The sequence below is a fragment of the Manacus vitellinus genome, unplaced genomic scaffold, assembly GCF_001715985.3.
Source record: "Manacus vitellinus isolate BGI_N305 unplaced genomic scaffold, ASM171598v3 scaffold_18_pilon, whole genome shotgun sequence".
Classification (NCBI taxonomy): domain Eukaryota; kingdom Metazoa; phylum Chordata; class Aves; order Passeriformes; family Pipridae; genus Manacus; species Manacus vitellinus.
Window position 1 is genome coordinate 9155944 of NW_021939324.1, and position 19932 is coordinate 9175875.

The 19932-nt window shown below is 39.0% G+C and overlaps 1 protein-coding gene across 1 annotated transcript in view; it reads left to right on the plus strand.

Moving 5' to 3' along the window:
• The window catches only part of ARHGEF28 (Rho guanine nucleotide exchange factor 28), a 108055-nt gene that overhangs the window by 8723 nt on the left and 79400 nt on the right, over positions 1-19932 (plus strand). The window contains 8 exon segments of the mRNA XM_018070494.1: positions 1322-1433; positions 1436-1468; positions 3295-3325; positions 3327-3509; positions 3511-3569; positions 12659-12842; positions 14080-14260; positions 17537-17609. Of these exon segments, the coding sequence (XP_017925983.1) occupies positions 1322-1433; positions 1436-1468; positions 3295-3325; positions 3327-3509; positions 3511-3569; positions 12659-12842; positions 14080-14260; positions 17537-17609 (856 nt within the window).

The following is a 19932-nucleotide window of genomic DNA, read 5'->3' on the forward strand; positions in this document are numbered from 1 at the left end:
ATTATAATAACACTTCAGGCTACTAAAAAAGAGGTGCATTATCAGTTTCTGGGGATGACAGGTATGTTTGCTCTTGATATTGAACTCATAATGTTGTTTACACCTGTTCTTATGGAGACAATCCTATCTGAGGAAGATTCTGTGCTGGAAACTAGCCTTTGTCTCTTCACCCCAGTTCATTAGACTCACTTATATTTAAGAGGAAAACAAATGCAGGATTCACATTGTTATGAGTGACGAGAATGACGTCCTTGGGGAAGGCAGGCTAAGATGTGATGTTGGGGGGGTGGCAACAGTCACACTGAAGTGAAGTGTGTGTTTGCCATATAATGAATAAGGCAAGGACTGTAAGGACTGTCAGGGACATAAGTGGGTGTAGTGGGTTTCTGTGTCTGGGTTTTGGTAGTAGGGGGGCTACTGGCGTGGCTTCTGTTAGAAGCTTCTAGAAGCTTCCTTGAGCTGGTAGAGCCAATGCCAGTCAGCTCCAGGATGGACTTCCTGCCGCTGGCCAAGGCCAAGCCAATTAGGAGTGATAGTAATGGTTCTGTGATAATATATTTAAGAACAGAAGGTTTTTGTGCAGATGAAAATTCCAGCCAGGGAAGAGCACAGTGAGAACATGGGAACAACAACGCAGACACCAAGGTCAGTGCAGAAGGTGGGGGAGGAGGTGCTCCAGCCTCTGGAGCTGAGGCCCTGCAGCCCGTACAGCTTGATCTACATTTCCTCCCTCAGACTTGTCAGACATTTGTTATTGTTTGCTGCTTCTCAGATCCCTTTCCTGTTCCTTTTTGAAGCTATTGTATGACAGATTTTTCTTGGCTGGTTGCTTTCTATTTACTATAAAGAAACCCATAAACAGACATCTGGGAACTAGTATTCTTTGAAAGCAGCATATTCATTTGTAGAATTACATTGGTGCTTTTGTTTTGCAAACCGAGTCCAAGATCATTTAAAGCACTTTTGAATTTTTTATTTTTTTAAAACAAAACTTGCTTTAATATTTGGGTTCACTGACTGAATTATTGTGATGCATTTTAAATAAAAAGTCAGTTACATTTTTGTGGGTCAGGATGAAGGGAATTAGTTGAAAGACATTATTTAAAATGCAGTTTTTAAAATCAACCTTTGCTTGAGCAGGCATAAAACCAGCATTACTTTCTAAGTGGAAGTAGAAAACTGCAGGTTTGTCATTGTATCATAACCTCTCTGTAGTAGAGTTATAAAGGTTATAATAAACTTGCATCTGAACTGGACGTCAGTGGATTTGTTGAAGATGAGAAATTTAGTAGATGTTTCTCAATGCAGTCTCCTTTTTCAGGGACAGGTGACTATACATGCAAAATTTGACAAAAACATTTACCTCCCAGAGGACGCTGAATTTTACTTTGTTTATGGCGGATCCCTGAAAAGATACATAATGTTTGCTGAGCGATTAGTGACAATGCTCTTCAGTCCATAGTTCCAGGTGAGCCTCAACTCCTGTTTACATTTTCCAACTCTTTCCTAAACTCAAACCCCCTTTCAAAGCTGCACATAACCGGACGATTTGGTATAACTCTTTTATGGCTCTGTATTGGAGAAAATGCAGGAGTTCGAATGATGGCCTTTGGGATCCAGGGGTGATCCTGCCTGATGGCCTTTGACCAACCAGGGGTGATCCTGCCTTTTGTAGCAATCCACGCGAGTGCAGTATCAGATGTAGACAATGTTACTGGACTTGCATATTTAGCTATGCATTAAAGTGCAGTCTTCAGGGGTGGCATAATTTTTAATGCGTTAATTCTATGCTGTACCTGTTTGCCTGTGGGCATCCTAACACCTGCAAAAGTCCTGTTTTTCCTGAGCCTTCTCTCAGTGTAGCAGTCAGTCTGGCTTGCAAGATCCTTCTGCTGGAGGCTTGCAATGCTTGGAGCTCTGCTGGAGCTGGACATGGTACAGAGGTGTCTGCGAAACCATTCCAGGGCGCCTCACTGCAAACAGGGGGATATGTGTTGCTTCTCAGTTGGCTTTATGCCTTGACATTGTCTGCTTCACGGATGTAACATAAACCCTACTTGTCACCTCTGTTGTGTGCTTTGTGACCTTTTCATTTGTGTGAGTAGGTGGCTACAGATGTGATGTACCTGTGCAATAGGATCTTCTTGTTATTTGTTCGTGTGTTCTAAAGGGGATTTAGAGTATGAAAATAAGAGCAGAGTATAAAAAAGGAAAGTTCATCACCATTACGTGGTGGCTTCTTTAATCCTGTAAATGGTAAATGATTGTCATGGATTACAACTGGAGAAAAGGCAATGCTAGGCTCGTTCCAAGGCTTTTTAAATTTTTTTTTAAAGTGCCTGAAATGACATTGTTGAATGGTTGCTTCTGGGCTAGTAATAAAAACAGAGGGCTGCAGGCAACACTTAATCATGGCAGAAGGCATGAACAGATGAAAATAAAATGTGAGGTTAAAATATAACCTGCTGATGTTAGTATTACTTTGTGGTGGCCAAATTAAACATAAGGGACCACAGAGCACTTTAAAAACAATTGCAGTTGTGGTAAGTACTGCTTCTTTCTGCAGTTATTAGATTGCACATATACTTGTAGTTATACAAGGGGTATACAGGAGTATGTTGGAAAATATAGATTTGTACCCTTAGTACATTATGGTTAGCTCTCTAGTGAGACGTACAGCTTGCACCTTTTTTAGATATATGACATCCACCCTCCCTTAGATGTCAAAGCAGTAGGAGGGAAATACAAAGTCCTGAAGAGGTTTGAGAGACAAACTCCCTCGGACTTTAAGGGTCCCAGCTGTAAGTTAGAGAGTTGATACAACATTTAATCAAGTCTGCCAAGAGCCTGAAACATGCATTAGTTAAAAGCTTTTGGGTTTTGGCCTGGATAGGTACAAAAAAGGATGTTAATAGATATTTTACTTAGAGTTCATGTTGCAGGCCACTCCCCCACTCTTCTCATGAGCATCATATTTTTCCTGATGCTTATCCAAGAACCTTCAGTTCCTTCTGTTGTAGTTAAAGAATGCTCACCTAAAAAGACTGGTTCTAGAATTAATCATGTTGGTATAATTTAGAGGAATGGCATTTCACAGTCTAGTTGAGTCCAAGTTCATTGCTAGAAATGGTTGGTGGATGTCCTATGACAAATAAATGTAATGAGAGGAAAGAATAAAATAATTCTGAATGAGCAGTCACAGCTCTTAGAAGTGAAGTGGAATAAAAAACAACATGTCTTTTCTGAACATAGTGATTTCTGAACATTAGTGATTAATTTAAATTAAAATTACAGGCCATGGATGCCAAGAAGCAGTTTCTGTCTCTATTAATGTACACAGGGAGTTACTCACCTCTGGTACTCAGCAGCTGTCCCATCACTTACAGAGAGAATCTGTCTTGCAAGTTGTCTTGCTTTCTGGTCAGTCATGCAGAATGTCTCACTGCCACTAATCAAAAGCTGTTGCTGGATAAATTTGGGCTAAGGATGAAAGATCTGCAGTTGCTGGATGGCCATTGCTTATGAAGAATTGCCATTGACCTGGAACACCCTTGGACACTGCCCAGAAGGTGGTAGGGTTTTATTTTAAGTCAGAAAGCTTTTAACAGTGGTTTGGTGCACAGTTCAGGGCAGAGTATCTCACTGTTTTATCCGTGTTCTCAATCCTTGTGCTTTATTTTTTGGTTAACATGAAAAAATTGTTCAGATGTGAGAGGGGTAATCAGAGATTTGGTTTGTGCCTAGAGAGTTAAAAAGGATAATAATGGTTATTGTAACTCTGTCTCTCCAGGAAGTTTTTCTGCCTTGACTATCTGTGAATGTAGTTCTTTATTTATAAATGGACTCTGCCTTTGAAAGGTTAAAGAGCTTTAAAAGCTTTAAAGGGCTGCTTAAAAAAAGCAAAAGCTGTAACAGTGAAGTTTTGCTGCTGTGATTCTAACCAAGTGAGATATTTTATCTACACAGACAAAAAGGAAGTGGTAATAAAAGAGAAGACTATGTTACTGTAGGCATTCTGATATACAGAGTAAATGTAATTTTTGTCACTGTTTTGTTAATGTTTATGCTTTATTTATGACTATGATCATTCTTTGGGGAGCATATCATTAAACAAGGTTTTTTTGTGGCTTTTTTTTATTGTAGAAGAATGGGGTGAAAATATATGTGAAACTTTACATTAGGGTATGCTTTTGAAATTTTTGTAAGAAAACCACGTGAAATTTTCCAAGTTTCAGGTTTCATCGCAAACAAAAAGCTGTAGTTATGGTTTGCTTAAGAGTATAATTTTTTTTGCAGACCCAGCTGATTTATAGCTGAGATTGGAAACTTGATGGCTTCACATGTTTTTCATTGAATATTTGGTGCTTTTAGCTGCTTTCCTTTTAGTATTTTAAATTGCTAAAAATTGGAAGACAGGCTGCTTCCATATGAGCCAAACAGGAATAGATATTCATGCAAGCTTTTGGGAAGTAAAAACACAGCACTTAGCCCATTTCTTTGGGTGAGCACTTTTTTTCTGTCTTAAATATTTCTAATTCTTAATGGCATATAGCTTGAAATCTGAAGGATGCTTTTTGTCTGTCTGTTGTAAACCATTCTTTAAACAGATGTGAAAACAAGTACCAAGTCTCATTCAAATATTGTTTAGACAGGAGAGAAAAAAATAAAAGGCCATTACTTGTTTCATTTTGATGTGTAGTAAATATTTGTTCACATTTAGTCAACTTCTGGAACAAGTGTTGGATCTTAGGAATGAGTACCTTAAGTCAAAGCCTGAAGAACTCAGCTGTAGTTTTGTTCACAAGCTTGGCTAAGTTCTTCATCAAAACCAGTTGAAACCCAACCCAGGTGTGGTAATGAGAGATGCTTGGGCATAACCAGCTGGGTACCTTCTTGCTTGAAACACAGGCAAGAGTTATCCTCGGTGTGTTGTGAGTGCAGAGAGTCAGAGCGCATCTCAGCTGGTACCAGAGTAAGCTCTGCCAAGGCAGCTGCTATCCACATAGCAAAATTCTCTAATTTTTAGTTATGCTAATTGTTAATTTTCAGGTTTATAACAACATTTTTATGGAAAAAGAGTATGTTGCCCTTGTGAGACTTTTACAGGTCTTGTATTTTTTTGTTTCCATGTATTTTTCATACTTTTTCACTTTTCAGATTTAAATATATATATATAATATATATTACATTATATATATTTTTATATATATACATACATAAACAAAATTTGAACACAGTGAAAAAGCTGAGATGTGTGCCCCAGTTACAATACAGAGCCTCTCTGAACATTTGAAGTGTTAGATGAGCATGTCTTCAGCATGCTGCATTGGGTTTGCCTCATGGGCACTGTTGCACTTGAAGAGATGACATCTCCTTTTGTACATTGCTGTTAAATTAATGCTATTAAATGAAGGTGCAGTCTTTTGCCTTCTCTCTGAATAAAACAAAACCTGATCTGAATTCGTGGGGCCTGGAAGCCAGCTTTGCCACTATTTAGTTATTTTCAAGAGGAAGACTGCTCTTTTAGGTTTTTGGCTATTAATAGAAGCAATACAATTAGAACCTGAGTTATGAAAACAAATTGTGGATCTCAGGGAAGGGAACAGTGTCTGTACATGTTTAGTTCCCTCTAATGAACAAGGAGATCTTCCATTTTATTTCATAAATGCATTGTAATTGTTTTCTGGGAATAGATCTTGTGGGGTGAACTGAAATACTCAAAGTTGCTGCTTTATAGTCTGCCTTTGGAGGAAACCTTCCCTTTTTCTATGGCATTTTTCACTTTATAGCCCTCTCCCTGTCCTTTTCGTTGTAAATCGCATTACTCTTTCCACTTGGTGTTAACACATTCCTGCTAAGGTACATAAGTTCAAACCTGACTGATGCATGTTTTTGATGTAAATTAAAGAAAATTCTGTCTGTCTTTTCCTTACTGAGAATTTTAGATTCCTTTTTATTCCTGTGGAAGGAAAGGGAGAGGACTGCCTGTTCTCCTTCATGGAATTAGGAAAACAGTGGGAACAGTGGATAAGTATATATAGGTCTGGTAAGATTTGTGAGGAGAGGTAATTGTTTTGTGGTCAGAATGCTCAGGGAGTTAGAGAAACAGACAAATCTTTGGCCCAGTATGAATTTGCCCTTTTGGAAGCTGTGCATGGTAGACAGAGCAGGATGCTAGCCTGTGCATTGGGAAGTAGATGAATGTCTTTCAATGCTTGCTGCTGACCCAGGAAACTGTGACATGGGGTAAGATATTGGCAAGCATGTTTCAACCTGTGGGTCCCCAGCGAGTGTATGATTCTCGTCTCCTGGTCAATGGTAGTAACAGCAGAGAGGAGGCATTTGAAGTTCCTCTGACCACAAAGGGGCTTTTTGGGAAAAGCGCTGAGCACTTGGAGATGATCAGAGTGTTGAGAGCAAGTACTGTAAGAGATACAAGAGATAAAGTTTCCTATTTAAGACCATATATAAGTAGTGGACTCAGAAGCTGGCTCTGTTGCTCAAGAGACCAGATATGAAGCTGTGGTCTGACCCAGCCTCAACTTTCAATCGGCACTAGGTTGGAGAAGCCTGCTTTTCTAGCTGAAAGGGTGTCCCCACCTGGCATTGGGTGGTGCTCAGTAAACAAGTGCTTAAACCAGACTGCTGGAGAGAGCATTTGGCTGCAGTACTAAAGAATGAGGAATACCCCTCCAGAAAGAGTATGCTGTGGTGTTTTGCATCTTTGTTGGGGTCAGTAAGCAGCAGAGTCAATCGAAACTTCACATGATAGTGTAGGTGGGGCACCACAGGCAGCCTTTCCTGTGTGGAGCTGGTGGATGGGAACCTTTTCTAACCCTCCTGCTGCTAGAACCGCTGGAGCAAAACTCCTTTAAGCCCACCTTTGTGATGGAGCTTAATCTTCCCTCATCTCCTTTTCTTCTGTAGATTGATGCCAGCCTTTGAGCGTTCACACAGGTGTGCTCTCAGATGGGCTGTCACATACCTGACTTCACGTGTCGAAGTGGGGTGTACCGAAGACAGCTTTAAAAATAATCTCATAGCTAAGGGAAAAATGGAAAAATTAGCAGTAATGCATAAAAGTATGAAGCCAGAAAAAAATGGAATTTTTCAGCCAGCTTTGATGTCTCCCCCTGCTTGTCAAGCCTTGAGGTTTTTAGTCTGCCTCCAGGAAATTAATGAGATTCAGAGCCTGGAACAGGCTTAGTCATTTCTGTCAGAGAGAAATACTTGGTTTTAGTTTATTTTTTTGGACATAGGAAGGGATTCAGGTGCAATGAAGAACAAAAGGATTCTTTTAATGTTTAAAACAGACTGAGTTTGGCTCAGCTCTGTGTAACTCAAATAGAATGTTTTGGCTGGAGAACTGGGATACAATGCAAAACAACATCTTGATAGTGCAATTTACAGCACCACCTGCCTTGCAGTAGTCAGCCTTGTATGAATCAGCCAGCAGCACTGGCTTTCAAATCTTAAGAATTGTTGGTTTTGTGTATTGATGAAAAATGGCATTTTATACCATATGAATATGCTGTAGAAGCCTTGTGTTTTCCTTTTTTTCCTTATTCTGTTCCAGCTTTGCAAGAGTGCAGTTAAATTAATTACATTGGATTTTTTCCACTATTGGGGGTGGTGTTGTCTATTTCTTGACGGTTTTCTTTCTTTTTGTTAGTTTTTTTTGTTTGGATTCCCCCTCCACCCCCCCGCCGTTGTGCCACATTTGAAATCTTCCTCAAGGGAATGGAAAAATAAAGTGAAAAGTGTGGGGAAAATGCCATTTATTCTGTCACAGTGAGGAGCTATAAGAGGAGGTGATAAAAGAACTGAAACTAGAAAATGTTTTTAAGAAAAAAAGTTGCTAAACCCCTGTTATTTCCAAACTTTACCATTCTTTAATGCAAATCTTTTCTTTATAGGCAGATCTATTTAAAAAGCTTATTATCAATATCCTGTCTTTTTTGTTCTTTTACTTTGATATTGCTGATCCTGGAATACAACTGCAGCAGATTTTGGGTGAAGGGATCCCTGGTCTTATCCTCCACTTAGAGCAGGGCTTGCTTCAAGGTTGTATCAGGTTGCTTAGGATCATGTTTTGAACAATTCCACAGACAGACAGTTTGTAACCTACCTGGGTCACCTGTCCCAGCATTTGACCATCCTTGTGGTAAAAAATAGTTTGCTTGTGTTGAAAGAACATGTTTACTTTTCCATTTAGACTTCTGACTTCACAATTTGTATTTCAGATTTTAGTATCATGAAGCTATTAGTTATCGCTTTATGTCATCAGGTTCTGCTCACTCTTGGGTAAGCCATGTGGGAGTAGTAAGAAGAGGGTAGCCCAGCAAACACATCATCTAGAGAAGTAAAGTGTGGGGAGGAGTGTGAGTGCTGTTTTTAAGTTCACTAGAGGTGAAAGCAGCCAGTGAAGCTTCTTGGTGGTTTCACTACTATGTGTGTTCATCTGGTCATAAACAAATCTAGTATAAAGTTAGATGAAGGTTGTTAGAGTGGGCAGATAAAAATCAGTTACTAGACTATTTGTGGTGAGATAATAGAAATTATTGTTGTAGATGGTGTTTTCAAATGACAAAGATTAATTACTATAATTTTTAAAACTCATTTCTTTGTAGCAGGCTTATTCATACTGCCACCAGATTTGGCCACCAGAAGGGTAACTTTATCTGTTGCAATGTCAGAGCAGAGGGAAGGCTATCCCTCATCAGGGAAGGCTTCCTACAGGCTCTGTTTTTGCTGAGTGAGAAAGTCCTAATCTTATCATGCTCAGAGCAAGCTTACCTGGCTTTTTTTTGTGATGTTACAATATACGTTGAAACCCAGTGGCCCCAGGCCAAAGTTGAGAGTAAAGTTTGCCTTTTTGTTTCTGTGTTTTTAATCCAAGTATCTGCTCAGATGTTTAGTGTGTTTGATATTGGTTGATGTTTGAAGTAGATTAATTTATCTGCTGTCTCATCATTGACAATATATATATATAAATATATAGTTAATATATAGTTGGAAGCATCTAAAGAGCCCACTTTGGTGTCTAAAGTTGGACTTCAGCAGAATTTAAGTACTCCAGATCAAAGAGCAATCCTGAAATATTTTTTTTAGTGAACATTTTAATCTTTGAATGCATAATGTTTGCTCAGGGTCTTGGTTCTGGATCACAGCATTTCCTGTGTATTTCAGCTCCCTAGTGTACATATAAATGCATGCTAGGGAGTGCTAGTGACTTTCATCACTGGCTGGTGCTCTGCTGGGGTCCAGACTGGTGGCATAGAGTTGAGCCTGCTACAGTCCTTGTGAGGGATAGTCTCTGAAGTACAGAAATAGCACTGGGGCCAGTGCAAATCACAAATGGTGTTATCAGTCTCTATTCAGAAATATAGCTTGGGAAAGGGAAGACACTAACAAACATTTTCATACTGTAACTGAATGTTACGTCATTCTCTGAGCAAGTGAGACATCCAGGCATTGAGCATCCTTTTTCACTTCTGATGTGTGTCATGAGAAAGGTATCCATGTCTAAACAGCAGAGGCTTCTCATAGCTGATTGATTGTAGTCAGTCTGCTGCTTTCTTGGTCTTCTGCTTTGCATCCCTTGGATTTCCCTCTGCACCATAACCCATTTTCAATTACTCTGCAACAGAGGGGCCAGGGTATGCTTCCACTGGAGGAATGATCAGAGGAAATTTGAAGTTGTGTGTGTTCAAATCCCATCTAGCTGAGGAGGAAGTTGTACTGAGGGCTCCCATTTTTTAAGTGGCACATCAGCCACATGTTTTGGGAAGCCTGAGCCCTGTTCATTTAAATGTTCTTCCATAGAAGAAGGTCTCAGATCCAGGCACATCAGGATGTTTGATGTGTAGTGCTTCGCTGGGCTTTGAAGCTGTGAGTTGGAGTCAAATCCTCTGGGTTGAATTTGTTCAAGGGCAGGTTGGATAGTGCTTTAAGTAAACCTCATCTAGTGGAAGGTGTTCCTGTCCTTGGCAGGGTCTTTGGACTAAGTGGTCCTTGAAGGTTCCTTTTGACCCAAGGCTTTCTGTAGTTCCATTTAGCAAAGCATTCTGCAAAGGCTTGAGTTGGATTCAGTGGACTTTAAGGTTGCACATGCTTGAAAAGTTTGAAACATAATGCTGTCTCGTTTAATAGTGGTGTAAACACTATAGTTCATATTAAAGTTGGTAACTAAAATATAGCAATGATCATTGACTCCAAAAACTGAAATCAGAAATATTCTGTAGACCTTGGAGGGAAAAACCCCTGTGGCCCTGGATCATATGCCCAGTTGGATGTATTTTTGCCTAGAACATGAAATGGGAAGACCGAGAAAAAATTTTATTGCCCAAAACCTGGGGAGAAAATTGTTGCATAGGCAGGCTAATGCACCAGGTCACATGTTGGCTAGCCACAAGTAAGAATGAGTTTGAACGTGATTTTTTTTATAAATAATGACATAACATTTTGTATGTGTGTTCTAGAAATACTCAGGTACATTTTCTGTATATGTTTAGGGATATTCTGGTTTAAAGAATTTTTCCTGCATCTAAATGTTAATGTTCTGTTTCTGTTAGAACTGCAGTGAAAAATGGGTTTCAGATAATACATGCCGGTTTGCTGGCTGTTACAGTTCTGTTAGAGTCCGTGTCCTGAAGCTCCCTTTTACTCTGATGTCTGGATTTTGTTTTGTTTATTGGAGGAAGTGTGGCCTGGTTTTCTGGGATTTGACTATCTGAAACTTTTAATTACGCTTAAAATAGAAGGTAAAACATCTGGATGGCTGTCATCAAATACTCAGAGCAAAAACTTTATCACCAGTGGAGATCCTACAGTAATTTTCTCTGGGGAGTGGTAGAGCAAATTCCTCAGGTTCCTTGCCATTCTGGCTTTATGCGATGCGGAGATAAAGGATTCTTTTGAATATAATAACACAAATCCAGCATTTTCAAAAAGGGGTTGATGACTTTCCCCCTGCCCTCAGAAAGGTCTTTGCAGAAAGCAGCTCTCCTGTTAAGATGTTAAGAGGATGTACTCAGCTGAGACATGACAGCAGCCTTCAATTACATGAAAAGAAACTGTGAAGGGAAAGAAATGAAGTATCTTTCATTCAAATGGGAAAAGAAGCAGCAGGCTTATACTGAGAAAGGGTGAGCTAGATGATTGTTGTTATGGTGAGGGTAAAATTTTCCCTGGTGAATATTGCCCAAGGAAGTTATGTTGGAAGGTGTTTAGAAGAGATGAGACAAAAATTAGGCTAAAGGCAAAGAATGGACTAAAGACCACTTGAGGATTCTTCAGGATTTTTTAAAAAATTAAATATACCTGACACTTTCAGAGGGAGTACTTAAACTGAATAGGAGTCTGCTGTAAGCTACTATATTTGAGTGTAAGTAGATGACAGCTTTGCTCAGTGTATAAGTGTTTCTGAAAAAAATGCTTATTGGCTTTTTGACTGCATAACTAGTCTCTCTGCTAGGGGATTGCATTCTGTCAGACAGTTTATCTTGTAAATATTGATGTAGAGAGGAAATTTGGCAACAATTTTGCTGTTGACTTCAATTCTTATTATTTACACCAATGTGTGCACATACCTACATATGCTTCGTGAGCTTCACCTTGCCATTGCCTCTGGAGTGTATAATTTTCAATTACTTCTTCTGAAGTGGTTGGTTACAAGGGAAGAAGAAGTCTGTTGAATAGGGATCATAAATTTCAATGAAATTTCATTAATAACTGGAAGCCTAGCAGATTTCAGATGATTGTTCTAAGAGCTGTAGGGTAACTCCCCTTAAATACTTGACCTTGTGGAAGCACTCTCATATTTAATTTTATACTAAAATATCAGTGTATAGAACAGGTTGAGTGGCACTTGAGAATATTTTATTTATCACTTTTAAATTGCAGAGACTTTTTGTTTGAGAATATATGTAGACAGATAAATCTTTCTTTGAATAAAGGCCAGGGAATGGCTTGAATGGTGATTCATGATCTAGTGATTAAGTAATTGTTGTATATCTTATTTTAAGCTTCATCCCATTGCACTTCATGATTATTTGCTGAGAAGAGAGGAGAGGAATGATTGGCGCAGGAGGTCACCTTTTGGAGGGGAGAGAAACAAGAATTTTGTGGCATATTTTATGCATGTGGGCGTTAGCTCAGCTTATAGCTCTCTCTGCTCTTACCATCCTGATAAATAGCCTGCCTTTAAAAATCATACCACCTTTTTTTTCTTTTAAATTTTTTAATTTAGATACTTGGCTGTGTTGCCAGATGTTTTGTGTTGTTGAGACAATACAAAGCAGCAGGAAAATTGCCCCTTAACAGTCTTCTGCAGTATATTGGGGCATTTACTGGTGCTGAGTACTATACTATATATAAAGAAAGAAATAAATAATGGATTATCTAATTCAAACTGTTTTCTTTGACTGATGAAATTAGATGGTATTTGGATATCCTTTAGCTCCGCATACGCAATTAAGTATCTAACTGTTGATTTCAGTGAAAGACCAAAAGTGTTTCTGCTGAAGTAATTTTTTAAGTCTGAACCTGAGCTGTGATACTTCTGCGGATGATAACAAGTGTCTTTTAATGCCTCCTAGCAAATAAAATACTGGTTTTTGTTACTGATGATTTTGTTTTGCTTGCTGTGTTTTTTCAGAGTCTAAACATAAAGAAACTCTTCTCCAGCTTGTGATCAAATTGGGCTTGGTTAAGCTTTTGCTGTTCCTGGAAGCCCAGCCTGGAGGGTCATTGTCATTAGCATTATCTAGTGAGGAGGGAGCAACACCATTAGATTTGTCTTTTCAACATGAACACTCCAAACTAGTTGAGCCCTTCACAAAGTGAGTAAAATGGTTTGCTGCTTCCTCTGAAAATGTCCTGTCAGTTAAGGAATGTGGGTAATGCTGTTGTTTATCTTGAAAGAGTTGCCTATTTTGTGCTGGTTTCTGCTGCTTTTTGCCAGTATTATCATTTTAAGTGGTAAACTTGTATTTACAATTAAAGGAAGTTTGTTATTTGCATCTTTCATTACATTTGCAAGTCAATTAATAGTCAGTTAAATGACAGAGGACCAGCTGCACCATCAGGTACCTCTCCCAGAACTATTGCAGCTGAATCCTGATGCATTACAAACAAGAAAAGACATTCCTTAAAAAATATACATAGAATTCTGCTATAAGCAGAATCATAGGACCTGACTTTCATGAAATTTTGGCAGACTGCGATCTCTCTAAAGCTCAAGTTTGAACAAATAAAGGAGAGTCAGCAATAAAGACAGTGCTGCATTTATGACTGTTTTGCCAGAGAGCTGCCACACTGATAAATGACTTACAGGACAAGTGTTTTCTGGCACCTTTCAGCTGTCTGGAGTTCCGTCTGTACAGTCCTGAGGACCTGCACGGGGGGTGTGTGTGTATGTGTCTTGGGATACCAAATATTCAGCATCAGACACCCCTTCTCACTCTTGGCTTTTCTTTGCAAATAGATATACACAAAAATTGGGATACATTTTTACTCTAGTATATGGCTCTTTTGGTTCTGGCTCCATGCAGCCTACAGTTTATGTGAGGCTAATCTATACTTCAGTATGGTGCATTCTGTTATGACTGTCTCATTTGTTTGTAATGTCCAAACAATACCGTATTCCCTTGAGATACTTTGTTTTTCACTGTTATGGGATAACAAATCTGCTAGCTGCCAGTTGTGTCCTATGGCTATATATGGCAACATTTACAGGAAAAGGTACTATTGCTCACTTATAACAATCAGGAGAAATAGGTGTTGTCACAGCTTGCTCTTTCTGGCTCCTTTTACTAGTGAGTAACCATCTAGAGCTAATATTGTTTTTTCCCAGTTGTTAGCTAGAAGTAGCTGTGTGTTCTTAAGGCTCAGAGGAGTAATTGGTATTTGTTTTTCCAGCTGTGCTTTCAGTGAATGTTTCGGATTTTCTGCCTCTGGTTTTTGCAGTGGGTGTGTTGGGGTCCTGACGGGTTGTGCCGAAGGTGAGCAGGAAGCTCACTGGGGCCATGCTTTGCTTCTACCTGTGCACAGAGCACTTTAAAGAGTGATTCATTCCAGCTTCCAGGGCAGTCACTTGCTTGACATTGCAAGAGCAGAGATCTGCGATGGTGCCTGCGTGCAGTTTGTTCATGCACTGGGAGCTCTGATGCTGACATTTAGCCACACTGCACAGCACTTACTGGAGTTGCACATTAAGCTCTTCAGAAAATACTTCTGGGACAGACCTCCTCTTTACCAGGTACTATAGCTTTTCTTCATAATTTCCAGCTCTAAACTTTTCGGGCTGGATTTGTTTTTTCTCAAGTAGCCCTTTAGTTTAAGCTGCCCGTGTCACTAATCACCAGCATAATGGCATGATTAATGTTGTGGGCTTCTATTTTGTGTAAGTGTAGCACACTGTATGACTGAAGCTGGAGCATAAGAGATGTTGAAGCTTTGTCAAAGCCTCCTTTGCCTCCCAAGTTGTTTTTTAATTATGGTGGACTCTATGGTGAGTATCTTTCCCTGAAATCTCTATGTCTTCAATGGTATCACCATTGTATTCATTTTAATACTTTGAAATATTTAATTTAGTTCAATTTTTTTGTTTGGTACTGTAATGCTTGGGAACCTTGATCAAGAGCCAGCCCTGGTCTATTATTTACAGCAGAAATAGAGTATAGACTTTTGCTATAGTGTTTAGTTATGATATGGTTGGTCTTATTTCAGTGTAAACTGTCTGAAGCACTGTTATGATATCCTTCAGGACATCTCAATTTCAGTAAAATAAGGAGGAGAATGCTTGCATGTACAAGTTCTTTAATAGCAGTACAGAACTGAGATACAACTATATAAAACTAGTGAGCTAAAAACATACTAAAAGTTGGCTTTTTTCCTGGTCTTGAAATTCAGCTTTTCTTTTTCATGCTTTGCTTCAGGTTTCCTTGTTTGTGCACTGATTTTCTTGAGTTATCTTCATTGCATTCTGTATTTCTTTTTTTAAAATTAGAAAATGATTTGTATATAGTGTATAACAGAGAAACTTAATGTGTGGTATGTTGTATAGTCCTTATGTATAATCTTGTGTAACTAAATTGTCAAGAATTTGACTTGTTCCAATACAAAGAAGTTGTTCTGTGTAACTTGCAGAATCTCTACAACTGTGTGTGGCTTTTCCATTGAGACAATAGTAAACCCCAAAGGAAAATCAAGACTATAATCAAGAATGCATTCTTATTTTTATAACTGGATTTTTCTTGCACTCATAAAAATCTTCATTTTTCCTTCAGTCTGTGAAATGGGGAAAAAAAGTGTGGTATGTTAGATATTCTCAAAGACAAAGACTCTTAAAGGCTAAAAATTCTGCACCTGGTATTTTCAGGAAAAAACCTACTGCCGTGGATTTGTGAGTTCCCCTTTTGCTAATTCCTCTGGTCACAGCAGTCTAGATTCTGTTGTGGGGACCCTGCTCCCCTTCTGCTCAGCATCGGTGTTGCACCACTTTTAATAAAGCAGAAAGAAACCAAAATAATTGGGAAGATCACACGTTTATTTAGTCAATTTCTTATACACTAGATATCATCCTGGATTATATGTGAGATGATCAAACTGTCATGTTTAGACTATGTATTATGTCCTAAAGGAAAGGTAAAATTAATTTTATCTCTATTGTAAACAAGGGTTTTGAGCACTTTAGTTATATGCAAAGCACTGGTAGGGAATTAGAGATTTTTGGTGGGCATTAGAGATTTCACAATACATAGTGTTTTTAAAATAGAGGTAGAATTTATTGCTGTACTGGAGTATTTATCTCATCTACAGCAGACTAAGGCTGTATAACTGGTATCTTGAGACTGCATAAATGACCACATTGCTATTTTATGCTTGAGTCAGAGAGTCGTGAACTTAAGCGAAGGAGCTCGTCTCATTTATGGTGGCATGCAGCTGTGGATTTGTGTGAAATGGCTGACTTAGGGAGGAGCACAAAATATTTTTGCATTTATTCCTGCAATAAAATACTAATTTTTCTCAAGTGTGTTCTTCATTCTCTGCTCTGTGGGCTCTTTTAGTTCCTTGAGTATTCCTTAGAAGTCTAAAATGGTAATGGAAAAGTTAAAACAAGCAAACTGTCAGTAATCTGCATTCACCTATAGGGGAGCCATGCCTCCACTAAACAGTTCAGAAAGGGAAAACTAACAGGTTTTGTGGCTGTGCTAGGCAATACAGAAGAGAGATTTCTGAAGATGGTGAGGAACAACGTGAAATTACTTGAACTCTGTGTGACCTCCTTGGGGCAGAGATTGCTGTGGTGGTAGTGGTGCCCATCAGTGGGGCTGTGTGGTTCATTATGCCAACCCTGGAGACCTAGACAGGGTGTAAAGGTGATCCACTTGGCTGTCTCAGCTGCTGGGCAGCACAGCCAGTGCAGGGGAGAGGTCAGAGGAAGAGAGATCTGGAGGAGAGATCTGGGGACTGATGGACACCTTTGAAATGGTGTCAGAGTAATGAAAAAACCAGAAAGGTCAAACCAGGATAACAATCTGAAATTATTAAGATAATTTATGATAATTTAAGTAATTTTATTACATGGTGGTGAACAGAGTTAGTAGTTTCACAAGGAGGAGATGACTTCTGCCTGGTAGGCATGGGAATAGGAAACTGCCTAGCACACCAACAGATGAGCAGAGAAAAATGCAACTATCCCCACTGAGGTGGGGATCATAGATAGCTTGACAGCTTCATGGCTTTCAAATCAGTTTGGCTGCAATATTCAGCCCAGGGTCATCCCTGACTGCTTCTTTTCTGGTTAGATTACCACGTCTTTACTCTGCTACTCTTGGTAGGTGGCAGATACATAGGCAACGCGCACTAGGAGCAAGCGGAGCTGTAGAGGAAACCACACAAAAGGATACATTATTTCTTCCTGTTGCCTTACTTGTAATCTCCGAGGGTAATTGCTGAAATAAGAGTCTGGATCGTAGTCCCCAGTTTCTTTTGAGTAGCGGTGATATAGGCAGTGTGCATATGAGTGAGGGGGCAGACTGACCTGGGACCACAGACATGGGAAGAGAGTGGCTCCTGCCTTCCAGGCTGGGTTTACCATATAGCTAGTGTATAGACCTGGTTTATTCTCTTTATATTGCCTATCCATCAAAACTGCTTGAGGATGCTTTTGACATAAAGTAGACTTCTGAACAGAGCTGTTGTGCAAAGGCGCAGTGCTGCTTTTCTCATAAAGAGGTTCTAAGCAGTGAAGTACAAATGTTAAATCTGATCCTTTATATCCCCTGTGTATTGTAAGCAGGAGGTAACTTCTCTCTGTGGTTAGAAATATTTTATTGGTTTCCCTCTTGAGGAATTGCTGTTGGTTTCCCTTAGAAGGTAGCCAATAAAATATTCCTAGTGGAATCTCTATCAGTGATTTTAGTATTGCTTATAACATATTGATTTGGTAGTCTTTGATATTATTCTTGAGTTTTCAGATAATGTCATGGGCATCAAATACAGTTACTGTAATTTTTATTTTTTTTTATAGAGTATTAATTCCAACCAAGTTGAGACAGTGGAAGGTCCAAAAATGCCCTGCAGTACAACAAGCTCTGTAGAAGGTACAGATTTTTTCTGTAATGTTGCAGTCTTTAAAAGCTCTAGAAAGTCGGCACAGATTTCTACACCATTTATTTACCCAGGAAGATCACATTTCACATGATGTTAGAGACCTTTAAGTAAAGAACAGTGGAATATGTATGTCATACATTATGAGAGTTGTGTAAGTCGTGATATTCCTTACAGAGCATCGGTTTTCCAATGTCAGACTGAAATTGTTCACAAAATATTATGGCATTTATGGTGACTGGAAAAGCCTTAACTGATTTCATTTAAAGAGCCAGAAAAATGTGAGATAGTTCCAGGAGAGGGCAGTATTTAACTGGATGAATGCTCCAGCCTGTAAATTCCAGTAAAGCCAAATAAGTTAATAAAGATAGGAGCAGAGTAACGTTTTGTATGGGTAGTTTTGGAATCCAGCCCAGACTTCTTAATGTGGCACAATTTTCATTTGTTTCCATTAGGCATTCAGTATTTTGGTGAGTGGTTTACCTCTAAGGGTTGCAGGACGGTACTTGTGAGAAAGCTCTTTCATTACCAGAATATCTCCATGTGTACTTCAGAGCAAGCATGTCTTAGATCTGAGGAGAAAATCTCAAAAAAAAAAAAGTTCATTCTTCAGTGTCAGAAGTGCGAGGCTTGGGGGTTTACATATGATAGTTAGGAATGAATTAAAAGTTTTCATCAGTTGTCCTTTTGCTTATGTAGCTGGCACTGTATATTTGGATGAAGCAACAAACTGAAAACTGAGAGCTCTGTGAGAGAGAGGCTCGATCTTGCTTCACTTACTGAGCGCAGCAGAAATGTGAGCACCTGCATAAACTACTGACAGGACCAGGACCAGACTGGAAAAGAAAAGTGACTGTAGATCCAGGTGTCATCAGCTAGTAACTTCAAGTGAATGGGCAAAATAGGGACATAGTCATTGTGTATTTAAATATGTATGCTGCTATTGTTAGTATTGGAAAAAGAGTTTTACACCTAACTTCTCTGGCAGTGTTCAGGCAAGTGTTCTGCCATTAGAAGTTAAATTTGCAAAGAAATGTTAAGCAACTGTTAGCAATTACATCTGTTATTGTAAGTGTAAGTGACTATTTATCATATGAGGTTTGTGAATGACTTTGGTGACACAGTGTGTAAATGCATTGATTCTGGGTGTTCATCTGAGAGCTGTGCTCTGACCAGTGTGATCTTTATGCTGCATCTTGGGGATAGAAAGTGAATGGCTTGCATTGGTAACACTATATGTGGTAATACCTTGGCCAGTGTGACTCCTAGGTGATGATTACTTCAATATTTTTCAAAAAGCAGTTTTAATTCAGTCTGACTTGATGCAAGCAGAGTGCAAACATCAGTGAATATTCATTGCCCAGAAAGAGAATTGACAGTTCAGGATGTCTACTCTCATTTTGGGTTCTGGTTGTAAAGCTGCTCATCCTCTTTGCCAAATACATTTCTCATAGAGGATGAGCAACAAAGATATTTGGCATAGACAGTGGCATAGGCACACCCACCTGTATGTGTTTTTTGTGGAAGCTATATGCTTTTGTGCCTTCATGCATCAGACTTATTTTGTGCCTAGTTTTAAAAAGAAAATACATTTCAATTCAACAGCAGGAAAAGCATGCCACGTTTTGTTAGTATTCAGGACCTATACAAACAAATGGTAGTAAGCATACTTGCATGTTTTACACTTTGTTATTTACTTGTAGACATAAGAAGCCTGTAACTACTGTTAGGCAATGAAGTTTTTCATCTTCTTGCATTTTAATATTGTCATAGGTTACCATATTTCTGTAAACAAGACTTCTCTCTAGCTACCACCAAATCAAAAAACTAAAAAAAGCATGAATGGTGATTACTGGCAACTAGTAGCTTGTTTTACACTCTCACTGGCCAGCATTCAGGAGATCAAAAACCCCTTTGTTTGAGATTGAGTTAAAATTGTTGCTTCTAGAAGTAGACATTTTATGAAATGACTGTACTTTTTGCTATGTTCTCAGTTACATTCTCCTTTATAAAGTGACTGCTAAGCTCAGGACTTTATTTTGGCATATTCATATTATGAAAGTATCCCCCTCAGATTTCAAAACTGCTGCCATTCCTAGAAGTAGTAGCCACTCGCTTCTAAAGTCAAGATCAGCAGACCTTTAGAACACAATGCTATCAGAAGCCCTGAGCTGTTATCTAGAGGAGGTTGCTACAGCAGTATTTTGCTTCGTGTGAAATGCAATCATGAAAGCAATGGATCAGTGTAAGGTGGTGCTGCTGGCTTAGTGGTGAATCTCCCATAGCAACTTAATTAAATTCAAATACATGGAGTGA